Here is a 21,613-nt window from a genome sequence, read left to right as displayed (position 1 = left end):
TCATTAAAAATCTTGAGGAAACATTTATCTCACAGAAAAGCATGAAAGAAAATACAACTTTATTTTGTATGGGGTGAGACGGGACGATCCTAGGGGAAAACATCTATGGAGCGGTCAAGAAGTGCTAAAGAAAAAAGAAAATGGTATAAATAAACATCGCATACAAGATATATGGTTTGTGAACGCACATAGAACTACAAAATGTTCTGGTCTAGCTCCCATTACATTCACTAGCGATGTATATAGGGCATTGGTGCTATATTGCGTTGAAAACTTGCAAAGTTGAAAGTGTGTGTGTGTGTGTGTGTGTGTGTGTGTGTGTGGATTTTTAACGTAGCTTTAACAATTTGAAAAGTTGGAAGAAGAGAAACATGACCGACTACCAGTTGCGATGAAAATAGAAAGAGGGAGACTAGCTACTGAGGCAAATGTTATTACAAATTGAGAACATTTAAACAAGAAAAATGTTGAAAATATCTACATGTGTAGTCGAAAAGACTCGTTTAGAATTTGACTAGTTAAACTAGAAGACTTACAGTTAGAAATAATGGTATGTGACTGAATTATATAGCAAGCAATTCACAGTCGAACCCTTTGGACTTTTTCATTTTATCAGCAAATATGTATTTTAACGAACAGAACGATATAGCACGCAATGAACAGTCAAACCTTTTAGACATTTTCATTTTATCAGCAAATATATATTTTAAAGAAATTAAAAATGCTACTTTATAAATGGGATCTATGTCATATTTTATTGTGATTTTATTTTTGCTTTTAGAATCTCAGAAAAATTGGAAAATATATCCTCAAACAAATCAGAAAATAACAGAAAACTTAGTTACACACTCTTGTTAGGTTATTGTATAGATCCGAGGCATTGACTGTGAACATAATGGAGGAAGAAATAGAAATTAAAAAGAAAATTAATAAAGATTTTAATGTGAATAAATAAACTGATATGGCTCATTTTATTATATGAATAATATATAAATAGTATGCCAATGAATAATGTATAAATAGTATGCCAATGAATAATGTATAAATAGTATGCCATTGAATAATGTATAAATAGTATGCCAATGAATAATGTATAAATAGTATGCCAATGAATAATGTATAAATAGTATGCCAATGTAGATAAGTTATATATTGAAATATGATTTCTCTTTTTCTCTTTAGGAAGGGGAGAAGATATTGTAAGTATATTGCTGACTACGTTAATCTCTTGTCTGAGCGTTTCGTTTTATTTTGTATACGATTCCCTGGTTAACTGTAAATTTCTTGTTAACAAAATATTGGTAGTATTTTTATTATTTTCATCTTTCAAGTTTCTTTTGTTTGAAACAACAATAATCAAATGTATCTGGTCTCAGATTCCTTTAACAGTTAAAATGCATTAAACTGTTAAAGAATAGAAACAATCTTATGAAATCTTTCGAAATCTGTACTGCCTGTGATTATAACAATTCTTTGCTTTCTTTCATTCTTACGAACACATTTCATATCTTTTTCTTTTTTTAAAAATTATTATTATTATTATTATTATTATTATTGGTTCCAAAATGTATTTATGTTCATGCAATCGTTCTGTCCTTAACCGAGAATACTTATGGAAATATCTGAAGAAAATGTCAATATATAAATAATGTATAAACTTCTTATTTGTCAATAGGCTCTCTTAAACCGTGAGGAAGGAGGTAAAACTCTTATTACCCCTTGAATCAGTAGGTTTCGATCCGGATACCCAAATGGCTCAGCTAAAATTCTGGTTTGGTTTTGTATGGTTTAACGTAATTTTTCAGCATACCATACATGGAAGTCTGTATATATTTGGTGGAGGAACAACCACGAGAAGAATCGCCGACTCACAGAAGGTGCTGGCAAACTTTCCACGTACCAACGTTGGTCGAGCCGAAAGTAACTCAAAAGGACATATGTGTGATGTATGAGCGATTTGTAAAGGCAAGACCACTTGGCCACCCGGGTGTCCCCTTCAGCTGAAAGACGGCAATATTTATTTAAAAAGCTAACACTTGAACAAGAAACATGTCTGTTTGTGAGCATTAAGTACTGTAATATTTGCCAAGATGGGTTCTATACAGACAGCAAACAAAGATATAGACGATTTTATGTTTGTAAGTGGTTTGGTCTTGTGGGAACAGTCATATAGCTGCTTGATAAGTCAAAATGCATCAGCAAGCGGTTGCATTACTGTCGTCCAGGTAACAACAGCTGCGCATTAGTCATACATACCTAAGCTCCCAAGCAGGAGTCAACCATACATAAGCTTGTATAGATAGGAGTAAACTATTTTGGATCGAACACGAGACTGTACTTAACAATTGATGACATACATAGATTGTTAGCAACATTAACGCACTTGCCTCAAAAAGACAATTTAGAACTGGTTATTAACTAAAAAGCTGTGACTATATATATGTTCATACTAATATACCAATAAAAGAACAATTACAATGTGTAGCAACTACAGGTGTGTAAATCACGTTGCTTGTCAGTATCTGGATCAAAAGACGTCATTACCGTGTGTAGCAACTAAAAGTGTGCAAGTCTTAGTATATGACTAAAATGTATCATTACAGTGTGTAGCAATTTCACATGTATTGTCACTGTCATTAGCGCGTGTATAAACTACACATATATTGTCACCGTCATTACCGAGTGTAGCGACTACACGTGTATTGTCACTGTCATTACCGTGTGTGGCGAAAACACGTGTATTGTCACTGTCATTGCCGTGTGTAACAACTACACATATAGTGTCACTCTCATTACCGTGTGTAGCAACACACGTGTATTTTCACTGTACTTAACCTTGTATGAGAAAATAAAATCCTACAAAAGTTAAAAAAGATGCCAAAAGGTATCGGGAATAAAGACTACACAATCCAAATTCAATCCCAATCATGCTTAAAATGATTTATGGCGGATAGTGGGCATTTTGTAAATTACTCAGACGAGGAAGTTTTGTGATCTTGAATTACCAATCGAAGTCGTTACAGACAGCAGACAGTGGCAAAAGAAACAATACATATATCTCTCTTGGCTCGTTACCAGGTGAATTTGTACTATTACACATCAGAAAAAAAGAAGGCAAATTACTGGTATTGATTTTATACACAACAGAAACATAAACAAGTATTACAACTATTATAACAAAACACACGGTAATTAGATGGATAGAGTTACGTTGTGGCGAGGAGTCCATAATACCAACGACTGTTAATTCTGTGGGACAAAGAAACATTTTCCATATATAATACAACATAAATTTATCCCCATTATGTAATAAATGTGTACCATTTCTTATTTCCTAACGTATATATGAACCCAATTAACTACGTGCCTACCTAATGTATGTATGTATGTATGTATGTATGTATGTATGTATGTATGTATGTATGTATGTGTTCCTATGCAAGCATGTATGTATGTATGTATGTATGTATGTATGTATGTATGTATGTATGTATGTATGTGTTTCTATATATCTCTCTGCCATTTTATGCTTTCTTTAGTGTGACCTTTACGTATTTTTCTGGCGTCAGTAAACCGTAATAAATCGAATTCTGGATTCAGTGCACTGTGGAAACACCTATGGTTCAGTTGTCATGTCAGACGACATGTGGTCCATAGAACTGAAAATATACCCTAGATATAAAAAAATCACGAAAAACCTGAACGAATTATTATTAATCCTCTCATTTCAAGGTAGCAAAATCGCATAAATAGCTCCTAGATACACAAACCAATGTAAGACCAACCAAAGGCCGACATAAAATAAATGGGGTCATTCATTTCATGTTGGCCTTTCCATCTGGCTTGGACATTTTGAAAAGGATAATTTTTTAATAAAATCTCTCGACCGATTTTTACTGGAGATTGTCATTTTCACATTAAAAAAAACAGCAATCAAAATCACTGAGGATTTATTGAGATCTCTAACGATTCGATTCGATCATAAAATCCAAACTGAATAGTTCATGTGTTATCATATATTCGCTTCGTCCATACATTTCCACGCGAGTGGCTACAAAAACGACGCTTTAAAATCCGTATTAAATATGGATAGATTACTTTCAATAGCAAATTTTGAATGAATGACAGTACTGTTGGAGTTTATTTTTATGTGATAGAGGATTTATGAGTGTGGCATGAGTCTGAATTGTTCATTGTAATTTTATTTTGCATTTATAGCGTTGACTCTTTTTGCTACCCATAAAGAACACGTTTGCGTTTTATATCAAAGTAAATCATTTTGGTGAATACATTAAGTGTATGCTAGTAACGACGTTTTCTTGAAATAACGAATGTAAAGAAAACCACGTGTAAATGTCCAAGAGAAAAAAAAAATGAAACTCTATATTATTAAGAGAAAGAAATGGAAGCATCGCTGTTAAATTATGTGTGTGTGTGTTTTAATATCAAAGTATGTAATTTTATTGAATACATTAAGTTTATGTTAGTAACGACGTTTTCTCGAAATAACGAATGTAAACGAAATACATGTGTAAATGTCCAAGGGAAAAACTGAAACTCTATATTTATTAAGAGTAAGATATGGAAGCATCACTGTTAAAGTGTGTGTGTGTGTGTGTGTGTGTGTGTGTGTGTGTGTGTGTAATCAATGCTCACAAATTCTAATATTTTCAACATTCCTAAAAGGTTCTCCCCCCCCCTCTCGTTTTAGATGCTAAATGGATTTTTCATAATGTAATTTTAGTGTTTAAATCATTGGAGGTCAATTTGATCTCATGTATCATGTTTCATTATAAAATGTTTAAAACTTTCTCCGTTTTAGGACAAATGCACTCAGTAAGATACAGAATATAAACTCATTGCACTGGTTTCCAGTTGCCACGACTGAATACGTCGCTATTCATATAAATGAAGTAGAGAAAAGCAATTACACTTTTATGTAAATTTAGCACATCGTCAATGTTTAATTTTAATATTCTACCAACCGATTAAATTCATATTTTCCTTTAAGTCAATGGGGGAAATTTAATGTTATCGTGGATACAGTATTCTAGTTTTGATGCCCTAGGAATAAACAAAAATATAGTCGGCATCATTTCACATACAATATACATTCTAAATTACTTCGATAAGTACATAAGTATGTAGAAGCTGCCAAATTCTAATCTTTTACAAATGACAAGGAATTTATTGACACTTTCGATGCCAACAGTGACACGCATTATATCCAGAAAATAATAAATACACTTGCAATCACTCAAACGAAATGTCCACTTATGCGCTTTAATTTAATTTAGAGGTAAAGGTGTGTTTTATGGCACAAATGTGCGATCCCAAATAATGCAAAACAACGATTGTTTTGCTTGTTTTTCTCATTCTTAACAATATTATAGTCTAATTTACCCACCCCACCCCCATCATTCACGCAGCCAATTATAAAACTGTACAGTTATAAACATATTGTAATGCTAATTTAAATGCATACTCGAATTAGGGGAATATAAAGGAAAGTAAAACAAAGTTTGTGTGTTTGAAAAGAATTTTCAGATATAGCGAAGCCAGACTTAAAATGATGAATGGTCCTCCATGCAGCGTTAAGAACCCTCTTCCATAGTTATGTCAACACAACGGCAGAGAGAGAGAGAGAGAGAGAGAGAGAGAGAGAGAGAGAGTTGGATGAAAGAGCGGTAATCTTTCAAATGTAAAGAGTTAGACATGACAAAGATAATAGTCTTTAAAACTGAGAGTAGATATTGTTCCAAGTGGCGCCAGCAGAATTATATTCGGCGGCGGGGACAGACGTGTAGTGGTCAGCTATTATGCTTTATGAATATAGGCCAAAACATGATTAGAGGTGAAACCCATTGTCCCTATGTTCCGGCGTCCATAATTCTTCATTCTAAAGCTTAACGATACAAGTTAAGATAAAATGCTAAATCTCTGAACTAGCAGTCATTTTTTCAATCGATAAATTATTATCTATACTTAAAAAAATCACGATGAGGTCAGCAATATTCCTTTACGCAATGCACAATTATAGTAGGTTTCATTGATTTGTAAAGAGTTGATAAGCAATGTTTATAACTGTTCGTTGTTCGTACGTGTGCATGTGCATGTGTGCGTTCGTGCGAGAGAGAGAGAGAGAGAGAAAGGTAAGATAAGTAATCAAGTGGATTTCTAACAAACGAGAATTAAAGATGACATATTAAACGCATATTCTCGGTTAGATGGTGCTGAGCGTTCTTGTGTGTATGCAAGCATGCATGCGAGGAGTATGATTAATAAGGAATGTGTGAGTACGTGCATATATGACTGGGATTATGCTTGATTATGATTGTACGAGTACGTGCATACATGCGTTGGAATATGTTGATAACGAGTGTGTAAGTCCATGCATGTGTGGTGTATGGTTGATAAGGATTGTGCGAATACGTACATACATGCGTTGGAGTATGCTGACAAGGATTGTGTGAGTACGTTCATGCGTGGGTGGTGTATGATTGATAAGGATTGTGTGAGTAACGTACATACATGCGCGAAAGTATGCTTCATTATGATTTTGTGAGTAGGTGTTTGCGTGCATGGTGTATGCTTGATAAGGATTATGTAAGTACTTGCATGCGTGCGTGGTGTATGAGTAATAATATGTGAGTACGTATATATATGTGTGGTGCATGATTTATAAGGATTGTGTGAGTACGTGCATGCATGCGTGGTGAATGCCTGATTATGATTGCGTGAGTATGTGCATGCATGCGTAGGAGTATGCTTGATAAGGACTGTGTGAGTACTTGCAATGCGTGCGTGGTGTATGATTGATAAGGATGCAACACTTACCTGAAGGTAAGAACCGTCAGAGGTCGATACGACTTGTGGCTTGTATTATCCGACATCGGTTTACCCCAGAAGTCGTTGAAAAAGAGTGAAGACACCGGTGTTTTTCCAAGTACATCCTTATTGTTTTTAATTGCAAAAATGTCATCATGAACGAAATCTCCATTTAAACTGTTAAAGTAGCACCCACCTGCCACAAAAGCTGCTAATATATATAATGATAATGAATTGAGAGAACTTCTTCGTTGGTAAAACGCAAGTTTTTGTTTTCTATGATCCAGATAGTTATTATTGGAAGTCAATAAATTGTTATTCTTTTCTAACATTTTTACGCCACAAGACCTATGTCTTGCACATGTAATCCCATTTGTCATATACTGCAAAGCGTAGTAGGACATATTCCTTGCGACAGGTACGCTATTAATGAGCTCGTATTCGGTTTGCCGGTTTGTTGTTATTGACAGACAGAGCACATGGCTAGAGATCACGTGATTGTGGTGCCGAGACTATTCGCACAGCCGCCGTGTACACTAGCTGAGAAGGAACGTTTGACTGCCGTGGTAAACATGATTTTTCAGGCTATTCGCACGGCCGTTGCGTACATAAATTATGTTAGACGTGTACCTGATCCGCGCTTTTCTTTTCCTAAAGTCATTGTTCGTAAAACTCATGCAATCAACGCAGATTAAAGGACAAATAGAGCAATAGCTACAGTCTCCTCTCCTCCTCCCATTGTCCAGGAGTGGGTGGGGCGGACAGCACGATATCAAATGATGTGTGTGTTTGTGTGTGTGTGTGTGTGCAGTAATACAAACTTTAGCACATCTGTCAATAGTCACATTCATCTCATGTACAAAATTATCTACAAGGAATTGCAATTCACCGTTGTTATATTTAACTTAGCCAGTTACATCATTACTTTATAAAATATTTCTTATTTTAGCATTAAACTTTACTGTGCTCGTTAAAAACAACTAATGTACAGGAAATAGAAGATTATTTAACAATGTCATTTTTTTTATTGTGTTTTGTAGACCAATGAAATCTGTCCCTAAACCTGTAATGGTATTGATGTGTAGCTTCCCATTGATACGATTACACGATTAGTGGATGATTTATTGAAATAGCTGTCCTATTGCCCGTTAGCTTTCTAGTACTTGGACACCCCTGACCAGAAACCTGTCTATATATTATTTTAGCTATGCTTCAATCATGCCGAATATTTTGAACTCGTCTTTAATGCAAGTATTTGTCGCCGTAATGATAAGACTTTTCCCTTGTAAGCATACTGCAGCCGCACGCATGGTACACGGCGGCCGTGCGATTAGACACTGCCAAGATGGCCGCGCATAGGTCGGTTGCTACCGCCGCTGCCAACGGAGATTTGTCGGTAAAAAAAAAAAGAGTTATTTTTGGCCATGTTTTAGCAAAATTTTAATTTGATGCCCCTGTTTCATGCATATGGAAAATGCATCTTTTTAATCAACTCTTAAATCAGTAGATAATAGAACAGATATCAGTTGTCAAACACTTTCAATATTTGAGATATGACTTTATGGTTTCACTGGCAACTTAGTAGAAATAATAGCAAACATTTTCAGAAATCTTTGACGGTACATTTGTTCCTTCACAATTCTTCATAATGATTCTATTACGTTGCGATATACATGTCACTGTATCGTTATAAAGGTACATTTTTAGTCATTAGAATGGAGATTGTAGCTTAAAAGTTAAGGGGAGTTAACTCAAAAATACAACGTGAAAATTCCAACATGAACATTTCAATCGTGTGTAGGTAATCATCTGTCTTCATTGTACTAGATGCCAATCTATTTATATTATTATATTTATTATCTTAGTGCCAAAGAATTGCATTAACTGCAGATACAAACAGTTCCATTAGTGTTAGTCCTACAGTGTAAGATATAGCACATGTTTTTGTTTTATTTCAATGTCTTACTATCCAAATAACGGCCGTGTATAGCTGTTCCGATGTCAGTTGACATTGGAATGAGTAGTCAAAGTTTCAGGAATAGCTTACACACTTGGCCGCTTATATCGACACTCTTCCACTAATTTATGTGTAATTAATATACTTACTGTGCTGTCTTTATCTTGGCAGAATGAAAATATGACTCTTGTAAATGGACACATTTTCATGTTCTGTTGACATACATTTAAATTTGTTGCAATGCGATGGTAGTCAAGGTATGCTGAAGTATGTTTAAGTAGGTTCATGTGGGGGATATATTTCTTGAATGAAATGAAACATTGCTTACAGTTCCAATAGGCATAATATATTTTTATTCGTTTCATTAAAGAATAATATTTCAACTTAACCTGATTTTGGCATTCCTGGCTTTCATCGCTTTCCAGCCAACTGAAATGTAGGTCAACGAAATTTGAAAACAGGTCCATTTCTTTTGTAAGAATTTTAATTTATTAGAGAAATTTAAATAAGACATCAGGGTAAGTTAAGTCTGGCAAAAACATTATAACTTTACTTTGTAGATAAGTGTTGTTATTGGTTGCCAGTTGTGTGTGATATTCCTGAAAATTTGACTTTTGTTACACTGTTAGTTGGCATCAAAACACACTTCACAGCGTCGTTAGTTAGGTGGCAATACCCATCACCCCCTAGAACAAAAATATCAGGTGATGTGTCTTATGTTGTAGGACTACCATTAGTGTTAACTTTTTACCATGCTACTGCCAGTTAAAATGCATATACTACTTAGAACAGTAAGGGTCAGGTCTCGGTTTTGATGAAGTACCCCAATATCAATGATGTAAGTCAGAATTGATGACATCTGGCACAAACTGTGGTGCTGTCTAGCAATAGCAAGTGATGTCTTTTATTTCAACTGGCAATAGATGAAATTGCTTCTGTTTATCATTTTTATTTGGTGAAAAAGAATTAAAGGAATTAAATTTGTGTAAAAAGTGGTAATGATGTAAAAAAATAAAGCATGTTTTATGAAAAGGTATAACTTTGTAATGAAATTGGATTTACATGATTGGATACTAATATGTCTGATATATGTAAGTATGTAATAATGAGTGTATCATCCCCTTTTTTTAAAATCGTGTAACAGTTATAATTGTGCTAACCAGAGTTGTTGGGCCCAAACAAAATATTTTGTTTGTAATCAGTGTGTTCTGGTTTACCTTTTATTTGAAAGCAAATGAGTAATCGGGATATTTTTCTTGTGATATGGTCTGTGTATTCGCTTGTATGTATATGTGTGTTGACATAGAAGGTCCCCTACTTAAAGTCTGCATCTGGTCTGCTTTTGAATATCAGTTACTGTAATCTACCCATTAAAATATCCCAAACAGTTTCTCCATTTTAACTTTATCTATTTTAAAATTCCAAATAAAATTCATAAGACAACTTGGTCAGTTTGTGTATTATTGTGTTTAGTGGATTTAGGAGTAAAATAAATAAGTGGTTCAAAATCTAGGTCACCAAAGTTTAAAACACTGTTAATTTTCCAATGGGTATAAGGCTTATCCTGGAAAATACACTATAAAGACATTTGTTTCAAGTTACTCTTACATTTAAGCCTAACCATACCCTTTGAGTTAATAGAAACTAGCCAATAATATTAATTCTGTTATCTGTTATAGTTTAAGCTTTTAAGGAAATGTTTCAGTACTGAACTTTCTACTGCTCATCCATCAGTCTTGATTTTTGCAATGTTTAATTTGAGACCAGAAAATATTTGTATAGCAAATTATTTCAAAACTTGTAATCCTGCTTCAGTAAAAAGAGTAAGAGCTATCAATTAGTAATATGGTATCAGCATGAAATTATAATATTAAATCATCAGTATTGTTCATTATTTATTTCCTGTACTTTCTTTTCATTTTTTCAAGAAACTTTTAAGATCAGAGCAAGATGAGGGAGAGATTAGTTTAATCACCTCTTGTTATTTTAAAAAATTCAGAAGAAAATCCATTTTATATAATTTCTGATGTTACATCAAAGTTTTTTTGTTTCCAAGGCAATTAGAAATATAAATTAATTTATATTTATTTTTCTTTAATTTGATGTTATTTGTTAAAATTACATATATATTTATTGACTATTTTTATTTGAATTTATATGTTTACATATTTTGTGCTTTCTTTATTTGTTTTTTTTTAAATTTATTTTTGCCTACATTATTAGCATAACTGGTCATAGACCAGAAGGCCTTTTGGGGTGGTCATTTGTTCATCATCTGTCCACATGTTAGCACAAGTTTGTTATCACTACTCTTCTTGAACTGCTTGGAGGATTGGGATGAATCTTTACACACTCATTCATCCAATGGTCTGGTTGGTCCTAAATGAAAATGGTGCTGTTTAGACACCCAGTATGGCAATTACAGCAATCTCTTGAAAATCTTGTTATTGCAGCTGCACTGAATGGATGGTGATATCAGATTTGGATTTTCACTAAAAGACTTCTTACGGTGTCTGATTGGTCCCAAATGAAAGTCATGCTGATCTGGTATCCAATATGGCCACCATGGCAGCCATCTTGAAAATCTTGTAATCAATACTCCTTCTGAATTGAAAGTCATCTCAGTATGGGGTTTTCACCAGACAGCTTCATGTGTTGTCTCGTTGGTCCAAAATGAAAATAGTTCCACATGGACATCTAATATGGCCATTACAGCTGCTGTCTTGGAGATCTTGTTATTGCCACTCCTTCTAAATAGATCATTATATCAACATGAGGTTTAAACTAAACTACTTCTTATGAAAATGTTATTGCTGCTCCTCCATAATTGATTGTCATATAAACATAGGGTTTTCACCAGAAGACCTTTCTTGATATCTAGTTGGTCCTAAATTCCTTCTCCATAAGCTAAGTTTATTTATGACTAAGTGACAAGTCAGCAAAGGGTGTGGTTCAGAAATGGATGACATTACAGGTTATCATCTTTTCATTTCAGTTTCCCAATTTAAATTGATTTAATAAACAAGGTTATATTTTTAATTTACTAACACCATGTTCTTGAGAATATTGCTAAAGTAATTCATTCACTTGTTCATTTATTCTTCTTTCTTTCATTTGAAACAATAAGAACCTTTTTTATTTATTTATATAACATCTGTTAAATTTCATTGTCAGCTTCCCTGGAGTCTACTATGGAAAGGAACGTTGCTCCCATTTCCACAGCATGATACAGCCAATAATGTGTTAAAAGTGTTGCTAAAAACCAACTAATTAACTCCCCTTTCTCAAATTTCACGTGATTCTAAAATGTAATTAAATATGCCAATATAGTTTTGTTTCAAAATAAAATTCATTAAAATGTCCAGTAATTTTTAAAACATGTATAATTATTGGCAGTTCTTAAAATGTACAGTTAACAATTTCTCTGACATGGATGAAAAAGGCTAATGGCAGGCTAAGGACTGAATTTTCATGCTTGGTTTGTTTTACCTAATTTCACTAGCTGAGAATCAAGTTTGCTAAGTGAAAATAATAAAGTCCAGAATAAAAACAAAAGAGTAATTCCTTGAAATTCACAGGAAGAAATTATGGCTTATTGGGCATTGCATAATCTGATAGCTCTTTGTTTATTAAGAAACCTTTCCATAGATCTGTTTATTTTTTCTTCATGATTTCTGATTGTGTTTACTAATATTTCATTCAAACATACCAGCTATTAAGTAAAAGAAAGTTGAGTATCATTTGATTGTGTATATATATCATTGTACATTTATCCAGAGCTGTTTGAATTTTTTAATCAAAACAAATGAGTTGATTTTTAAACAATGCCTATGTTCGCATGATTTTCATGACAAGGTAAAAACAAAGCCATTTGGTGCACTGAATAGTAAATCAGTAAAGCTACTGTTATATACATTTATTTTGTATTGTGTCTTTGACCTTTATCCATTACTGAGGATAGAGTTTTTATGTGTACCTGACAAACATGACAAAAATGTCATGTTTGTAGGTTACAGATAAGTTGTTTAGTGATATCTGAGTTCAAGTTCTAGCCTTATTTACAAACTTAGAATGTTCAGGAAGCAAACTAGTGACCCATATCTTGGTCATTTTATTGTGTCTTAGGTTTTTATATAAGGCTGTTGTAAACAAAATTATTCATTCTTGTTTTGAGTTCAGTCCATGGAATCATTTACTGTTGTATTTAGATTTAATCTGAGAGAATAATTTATTTAAATTATTCATTGAATTACAAAGTGGTCATTTACTTTTTGGACTGAAATACTATTTTGGGATTATTGTGAATTCATTCAAAGACATTCTGGATTATATCATTGTGATACATCAAGACTGCTAGTACATGAACGTATTCAACACTATTGATACATAAGTACCTTCAATATGGAATCCATTCTGAACAATCAATACTTTTAGATGTGTGATAGAACTTTTAGGAGTATTTGGGATTTAATTTACAATACTGTAAGTTCCTCTTAAATTTTCTCTTTGTAACTCAGATAAATAAATTATTTGTTAATTTTACTGAACTTGAAGGTTTTACTTCTTTCAGTTACTTAGTTTAATACCATAGAGTCATAACACTACAGCATGGTGCTTGTTGTCAGGCACGCAATGATTGTGACCCCTTGTGTTACAATAGTTTTGTGAGAGTCAGGCTGTCATCAGTTTTAGGTTACTTTGTAGAGTTTGGCTGTATCATTGAAAATGGATAGCTGCCTAACACTTAAATAACTATACAAGTGATCACATAAAGCACACACATGCACAATGACACATTTGTCTCAAGCATACATACAATACACATGCTAATATCAGTATAAGCATAGGTTTATAGGAAGTAAAATGTATTACAAACACTTTAAAACATCTACACTGCATGTAAAAAGTATTTAATTTACTACCATCTAATGAAGGCAATAAGAAATGAAGTAGTGTTGATACCATGTGATGTTATTTGATTATGCAACTAGAATGAAGCAGAGTTGTTACTATGTGATGTTATTTGATTATGCAGCAAGAATGAAGCAGAGTTGTTACTATGTGATGTTATTTGATTATGCAACTAGAATGAAGTTGAGTTGATACCATGTGATGTTAGTTGATTATGCAACTAGAATGAAGCAGAGTTGATACCATGTGATGTTAGTTGATTATGCAACAAGAATCAAGCAGAGTTGTTACTATGTGATGTTATTTGATTAAGCAACTAGAATGAAGTTGAGTTGATACCGTGTGATGTTAGTTGATTGTGCAACTAGAATGAAGCAGAGTTGATACCATGTGATGTTAGTTGATTATGCAACAAGAATCAAGCAGAGTTGTTACTATGTGATGTTATTTGATTATGCAACTAGAATGAAGTAGTGTTGATACCATGTGATGTTAGTTGATTATGCAACTAGAATGAAGTTGAGTTGATACCATGTGATGTTATTTGATTATGCAACTAGAATCAAGCAGAGTTGTTACTATGTGATGTTATTTGATTATGCAACTAGAATGAAGTTGAGTTGATACCATGTGATGTTAGTTGATTATGCAACTAGAATGAAGTTGAGTTGATACCATGTGATCTTAGTTGATTATGCAACTAGAATGAAGCAGAGTTCATCTTAGTTGATTATGCAACTAGAATGAAGCAGAGTTGTTACTATGTGATGTTAGTTGATTATGCAACTAGAATGAAGTTGAGTTGATACCATGTGATGTTATTTGATTATGCAACTAGAATGAAGTAGTCTTGTTACTATGTGATGTTATTTGAGTATGCAACTAGAATGAAGTAGTGTTGATATCATGTGATGTTAGTTGATTATGCAACAAGAATGAAGTTGAATTGATACCATGTGATGTTAGTTGATTATGCAACAAGAATGAAGCAGAGTTGTTACTATGTGATGTTATTTGATTATGCAACTAGAATGAAGCAGAGTTGTTACTATGTGATGTTAGTTGATTATGCAACTAGAATGAAGCAGAGTTATTACTATGTGATGTTATTTGATTATGCAACTAGAATGATGTTGAGTTGATACCATGTGATGTTAGTTGATTATGCAACTAGAATGAAGTTGAGTTGATACCATGTGATGTTATTTGATTATGCAACTAGAATGAAGTAGAACTGATACCGTGTGATGTTAGTTGATTATGCAACTAGAATGAAGTTGAGTTGATACCATGTGATGTTATTTGATTATGCAACTAGAATGAAGCAGAGTTGTTACTATGTGATGTTATTTGATTATGCAACTAGAATGAAGCAGAGTTGTTACTATGTGATGTTATTTGATTATGCAACTAGAATGAAGTTGAGTTGATACTATGTGATATTAGTTGATTATGCAACTAGAATGAAGTTTAGTTGATACCATGTGATGTTAGTTGATTATGCAACAAGAATCAAGCAGAGTTGTTACTATGTGATGTTATTTGATTATGCAACTAGAATGAAGTTGAGTTGATACCATGTGATGTTAGTTGATTATGCAACTAGAATGAAGTTTAGTTGATACCATGTGATCTTAGTTGATTATGCAACTAGAATGAAGTTGAGTTGTTACTATGTGATGTTATTTGATTATGCAACTAGAATGAAGCAGAGTTGTTACTATGTGATGTTAGTTGATTATGCAACTAGAATGAAGTTGAGTTGATACCATGTGATGTTAGTTGATTATGCAACTAGAATGAAGCAGAGTTGTTACTATGTGATGTTAGTTGATTATGCAACTAGAATGAAGCAGAGTTGTTACTATGTGATGTTATTTGATTATGCGACTAGAATGAAGTTGAGTTGATACCATGTGATGTTATTTGATTATGCAACAAGAATCAAGCAGAGTTGTTACTATGTGATGTTATTTGATTATGCAACAAGAATGAAGCAGAGTTGTTACTATGTGATGTTATTTGATTATGCAACAAGAATGAAGCAGAGTTGTTACTATGTGATGTTATTTGATTATGCAACTAGAATGAAGTTGAGTTGATACCATGTGATGTTAGTTGATTATGCAGCTAGAATGAAGTTGAGTTGATACCATGTGATGTTAGTTGATTATGCAACTAGAATGAAGCAGAGTTGTTACTATGTGATGTTATTTGATTATGCAACTAGAATGAAGTAGTGTTGATACCATGTGATGTTATTTGATTATGCAACTAGAATGAAGTAGTGTTGATACCATGTGATGTTAGTTGATTATGCAACTAGAATGAAGCAGAGTTGTTACTATGTGATGTTATTTGATTATGCAACTAGAATGAAGTTGAGTTGATACCATGTGATGTTGATTATGCAACTAGAATGAAGTTTAGTTGATACCATGTGATCTTAGTTGATTATGCAACTAGAATGAAGCAGAGTTGTTGCTATGTGATGTTAGTTGATTATGCAACTAGAATGAAGTTGAGTTGATACCATGTGATCTTAGTTGATTATGCAACTAGAATGAAGCAGAGTTGTTACTATGTGATGTTATTTGATTATGCAACTAGAATGAAGCAGAGTTGTTACTATGTGATGTTATTTGATTATGCAGCTAGAATGAAGTTGAGTTGATACCATGTGATATTAGTTGATTATGCAACTAGAATGAAGTTTAGTTGATACCATGTGATGTTAGTTGATTATGCAACAAGAATCAAGCAGAGTTGTTACTATGTGATGTTATTTGATTATGCAACTAGAATGAAGTTGAGTTGATACCATGTGATGTTAGTTGATTATGCAACTAGAATGAAGTTTAGTTGATACCATGTGATCTTAGTTGATTATGCAACTAGAATGAAGTTGAGTTGTTACTATGTGATGTTATTTGATTATGCAACTAGAATGAAGCAGAGTTGTTACTATGTGATGTTAGTTGATTATGCAACTAGAATGAAGTTGAGTTGATACCATGTGATGTTAGTTGATTATGCAACTAGAATGAAGCAGAGTTGTTACTAGGTGATGTTATTTGATTATGCAACTAGAATGAAGCAGAGTTGTTACTATGTGATGTTAGTTGATTATGCAACTAGAATGAAGTTGAGTTGATACCATGTGATGTTGATTATGCAACTAGAATGAAGTTTAGTTGATACCATGTGATGTTAGTTGATTATGCAACAAGAATCAAGCAGAGTTGTTACTATGTGATGTTATTTGATTATGCAACTAGAATGAAGTTGAGTTGATACCATGTGATGTTAGTTGATTATGCAACTAGAATGAAGTAGAACTGATACCGTGTGATGTTAGTTGATTATGCAACTAGAATGAAGTTGAGTTGATACCGTGTGATGTTAGTTGATTATGCAGCTAGAATGAAGTAGAACTGATACCATGTGATGTTAGTTGATTATGCAACAGCAGCAGTTTGAAAAGAAACCATGATTAAATTACTGATCACAATTTAAAAAAGAAATCAGAAATTTCTTAAATTGTTACTAAAAGTCTATTTTAGTTGTTATTTTTCTAATTTGTTGTGGAATGCATTCCATTTTTGGGCACAAAGGAACTGAATGATTTTTATTTTAAAGAACTCTGAATTGATCCCAAGCAATATTAATTTTCCTTATTATTATTATTATTGTTGTTGTTGTTGTTATTATTATTATTGTTATTATTATTATTATTATTATTATTATTATTATTAAAGTTCAGTCAAGTAATATGCCAGTTTGACATTTCAAGAGATACAGTAGCGTAATGATTATGAATATGAATACTTTTTTCACTCATTATTATGAACAGGAGGTGAAGAACCTTATACGAAGTGGAGCTGATGTCAATGAGAAATCAAAAGATGGGATGACCCCTTTAGCCATTGCTGCTTTCTGGGGATATGCCGAAGTTGTGGAGTTGCTTTTAGAGTGCCAGTATGATGAAATCTTTTGATCTATCACCAATCCAAGATGCAGTAAAAGCTGTTTAAAGATACTGAATACATCAATTGTGTCTTAAGTGGACAAGTGTCCTCTGTATGCAGACTTGCCTTATAGGTCACCCATATTAAGCAAAAACCTGTTTGTAGCAAAAACAAAAATTGTGTCCTATGTGTGACTGGTGTCATTTGTATGTGAACTTGCCTTATAGGTGACTCATCTTGAGCAGTCACCTGTAAAGTCCCATAATGAAAATATTGAAGAAATGAACCTGTATTAAGCAGTCACCTGCATTCAGAGATCACTTTTCTCCCTTCCCAGAGGTGGCTGCTTATGACACCTTAAATTTGGTGGTCTGTAATAAAATAAGTTCTTTTCTTGTATTCTTATTGTATGTATACCTCTCCATTGGTAAAACATTTAGTTTGATATATAGGTATCATTTTTTTCTCATGATAATCCATTTCAACTTCACTACTTATCATGGGGATAGATGATGATAGGTTAGTGCTTGTAGAAATTGTTACATTCCTTGATGGTATGATCAAGATAAGGCATGTGTTTTGTATGTTCAGACCGTAGCAAAAATTGCAGCTACTTTTTTGATGTGTCAGATAGATTATGTGTCATTAATACATTGCCATAGACATCATTGTAAAGTTCTGATGCCCACACTGCATCTTGTTTATATCATGTCATTTACATTGTCCAGTTGTCCATCTGGTGGATTATTCATGTTCAGAAGAGCTGTGGTGGTTCAGTGGTTAGTATGCCAGACTCATGAATGAAAAGTGCATGTTGGAATCAAACATTGGATCAGTCTAGGTTGGTTATCATGATGAGACTTGAGTCTGCTGGGCACTTTACTAGAATAACCTTGGCATTTAATCACTTGCTTGTGTTGCTGTGCCATAAAACCATACCATTATTCATGTTTAGATGGAGATGGTGTGATCAAATGTTTACTCTTCCCTGGCAAGTAAACATGTTGTCAGGGATAAGACTCCATAGAATCAGAGTTGTAAGATTATGCAGAGTTATTCCCCTTTCAAAAAATGTTGAAATATAAAAAAGTTGATTTTAGAGTGCAAGATGTATAGATTTTAATAGATCAAATTAACAAATAATAATAGTACATTTTTGGATTGTAATGAATGATTTATATATTAATCTGAAGAAAATTAAAAAGTAACATTATATCAAGTACATGCTATACTCTAGGTTGTTGATATTTTGATAATACAAATAGATTTACAAGACTTGTTTTAAAATACCAGTGATGTGTAACAAATTTTTTAATGAAGAAGTTTCTCCTAAGGAATAGAAGATCTTAATGGTTATCTAATAATGCAATGCAGTCTCAAGGCTGAAGAACTAAAATTATCTTTGTTGCGCACAAATAAATTTATCAAATTATCAGAGTTTCTTCAAATGTTTAATTATGTTCAAGAAAAAGATTTGCTTCAAGAAGAATATATTTCTTAAAACAGTCATGTCTAAGTTTATAAAAATTTTTAATGAATATCTTGACCATTTTTGGTAAATTTTCTGAATATTTTTAAGTGGGTTTAATATGTTCGGTTAAATAGAATTTTTGACAGTTGCCAGTATTACGATGTAGAAGTGTCTGAAAAAACAGTTTTTTTTTATGTCATCACATGCATTGTTCATTATTTTAAGGCATTTCATATATTAAATGATGATACTCACAAATTAATTTAAATATATATTCAGTGTTGTTTAGCTTTATTAAAAAGAAATATGATAACCTAATATATTTCTCCAGAAGCACTTGGTGATTTTAATTACTAACAGCAAAAAAATCTATGACATTATCCCCTACCCCTCCCAACCCTCCAGAAAAATGTTATAGTTTTTGAAATAGTGGTACTCAAGTCTGTAACCTTCTGGTCACATATTCAGTGCCTTGACTGCTGAACCACATGGTTTAGAAATTATGATTCCAGGAGCAGAGCCCCAGGGGTTTAAGAGCAGACACAGGAATCCATGCTAACTGCACAGATTTTTACCCTTTAGAATGCCATGTACTTTAAGACTGAGTCTATGAACAGTTTGAAGTTTATTAATTACATCTTATGGGGAGTAGAGAAATCCAGGGGACAATGCAGGTTGTATAAATGAATTATCTTTTTTATGTCGAGGAAGTGATACTGTTTATATTGTATTGGAATGAAGATAAATCATGCCAACATTAAAAGTGTTCCAAGTTTTCTTTCCCTGGTAAATTTTCAGTATATGTTTATTGTTCATTCACAAGCTGACATGTCAGTTTCTAGGTGAGTAATATTTGGCCCACTTGGGCCTCCTCAGTTAAGTTCAGTGCAATGGTGTCTATGATTTGAAACTAAGAGAAGCTTTGAATTTAGTGTGAGTGAAAAATTTCCATTGTACATGTGGTGATTCCATGATAAATACAAGGTCACTGTTATGAATCTATGCTCATAAAATAAGTAGCAGAAAAGAGTAAAAGACAACAAGCTTTATAAAATTTAACAAATAATTTATTTCCTTAAAATACAATGTAAAAATATATAAAAAAAGAACTTATGGTATTGCAAATTAAATCCCAAAATAATCCAAGAATTATAGACACAAGTCCTAATAATTTAAAGTCCTGAATAAATTTCAGGAAAAGTCCCGAATAAATCCAAAAACTAAAGGCTATGATGTGTCTGTTATAGCTCCTGGAGTGTTGATGTGCCAACAGTCTTTTTGTTGAATAACAGTAATATAATTCCAGGTTTGAATTCACTATAAATTCCAGTGAATATCTTTATCCAAGAATTTTATCAGAGCACTTCTGTATTTCCAGAGAAAATATTCAATTCAGTAATTTGAAGAAATAATATTCAGCCCTACTGGACACAATATAATATACACTTTCAAGGTGCTAGATCTTAAAGCAACTGCTAAAATCCTCTCAGTTACATTATATATAGTTCTCTACTTGACTTCAGGTCACAATTAACATTTTCTAAAAAAATCCCCATTACTGAATGGAAAATAACCTTCTAGAATGAACCTGATGGTTACAAAACAATAACCTGGATTATGTATAATTCACTGAGGAAATTCCAAAACTTAGACCCAAATAAACATATTTACTTCTTCTATTAATAATAATACTGATTTTAAACCCATACACATAGAGAATAATTTAGCTTTTTATTAATTGTTTACAGTGAATAATATAACAAAAGTCAATTAGGGTCAAGCAGAAATATACTCAATTTTGAACATGGTCAAGTCCAACATACAGTGATACATTACAATAGCATGTAATGAAATAAAATAAAATAAAACTAACAAACAGACAAAGCAAATTAAATATACATAACATCACTCGGTCATTGTGAATGAACCATTTTCAGGTGCTATTTGTGTTGTTTTAATATTGATACCCCATATTAATAAGTTAGATGTTTAAATTTTCAGGGAAGAAATTGTTAGAATTACCGGTGACTTGTAACAGTTTTAATGTAACAATGCAACTAGTGCAAAAAGGGAAGACATTGTTGATATGGCTACATTTCTATGGTATGATGCTCTGTGATGTCGTTGTCCAGAGAAATTATACATATCTGATAGAAATAAAAAGGAAACTGATGAAATGAAATATCTTTATCTGAATTTTATTGTCTTTATTTATGAATGTGAATTTATGTCAGCTTAATTTAAAACAATCCACTCTATTCAGTAAATTAAGTAGAGCACTGACAATTAGTATGACAGGAACTGCTAATGTTACAGTCATAGGTAAAGTTTGGATCAAAGGAACTGCTAATGTTACAGTCATAGGTAAAGTTTGGATTAAAGGAACTGCTAATGTTACAGTCATAGGTAAAGTTTGAATTAAAGGAACTGCTAATGTTACAGTCATAGATAAAGTTTGGATTAAAGGAACTGCTAATG

The 21,613-nt window shown here is 32.8% G+C and overlaps 2 protein-coding genes across 2 annotated transcripts in view; one reads left to right on the top strand and one right to left on the bottom strand.

Annotated features, from left to right (window-relative positions):
* Positions 1-7,256, bottom strand: part of LOC149786319 (protein O-mannosyl-transferase TMTC1-like) — a 138,938-nt gene extending 131,682 nt beyond the window's left edge. Inside the window, exon 1 of the mRNA XM_089976720.1 lies at positions 6,838-7,256. Coding sequence (XP_089832846.1) covers positions 6,838-7,232 — 395 coding nt within the window. The 5' untranslated portion in view covers positions 7,233-7,256. The remainder of the gene's footprint in view (positions 1-6,837) is intronic.
* An 881-nt stretch (positions 7,257-8,137) lies between these two features.
* Positions 8,138-21,613, top strand: part of LOC149786318 (uncharacterized) — a 41,013-nt gene continuing 27,537 nt past the window's right edge. The window contains exons 1-2 of the mRNA XM_089976719.1: positions 8,138-8,224; positions 17,550-17,674. Of these exons, the coding sequence (XP_089832845.1) occupies positions 8,174-8,224; positions 17,550-17,674 (176 nt within the window). The 5' untranslated portion in view covers positions 8,138-8,173. The remainder of the gene's footprint in view (positions 8,225-17,549; positions 17,675-21,613) is intronic.

This window comes from Sinohyriopsis cumingii, chromosome 12, assembly GCF_028554795.1.
Source record: "Sinohyriopsis cumingii isolate HCF-2022 chromosome 12, ASM2855479v2, whole genome shotgun sequence".
NCBI lineage: Eukaryota > Metazoa > Mollusca > Bivalvia > Unionida > Unionidae > Sinohyriopsis > Sinohyriopsis cumingii.
This window is presented reverse-complemented; position numbering and strand designations above follow the sequence as displayed.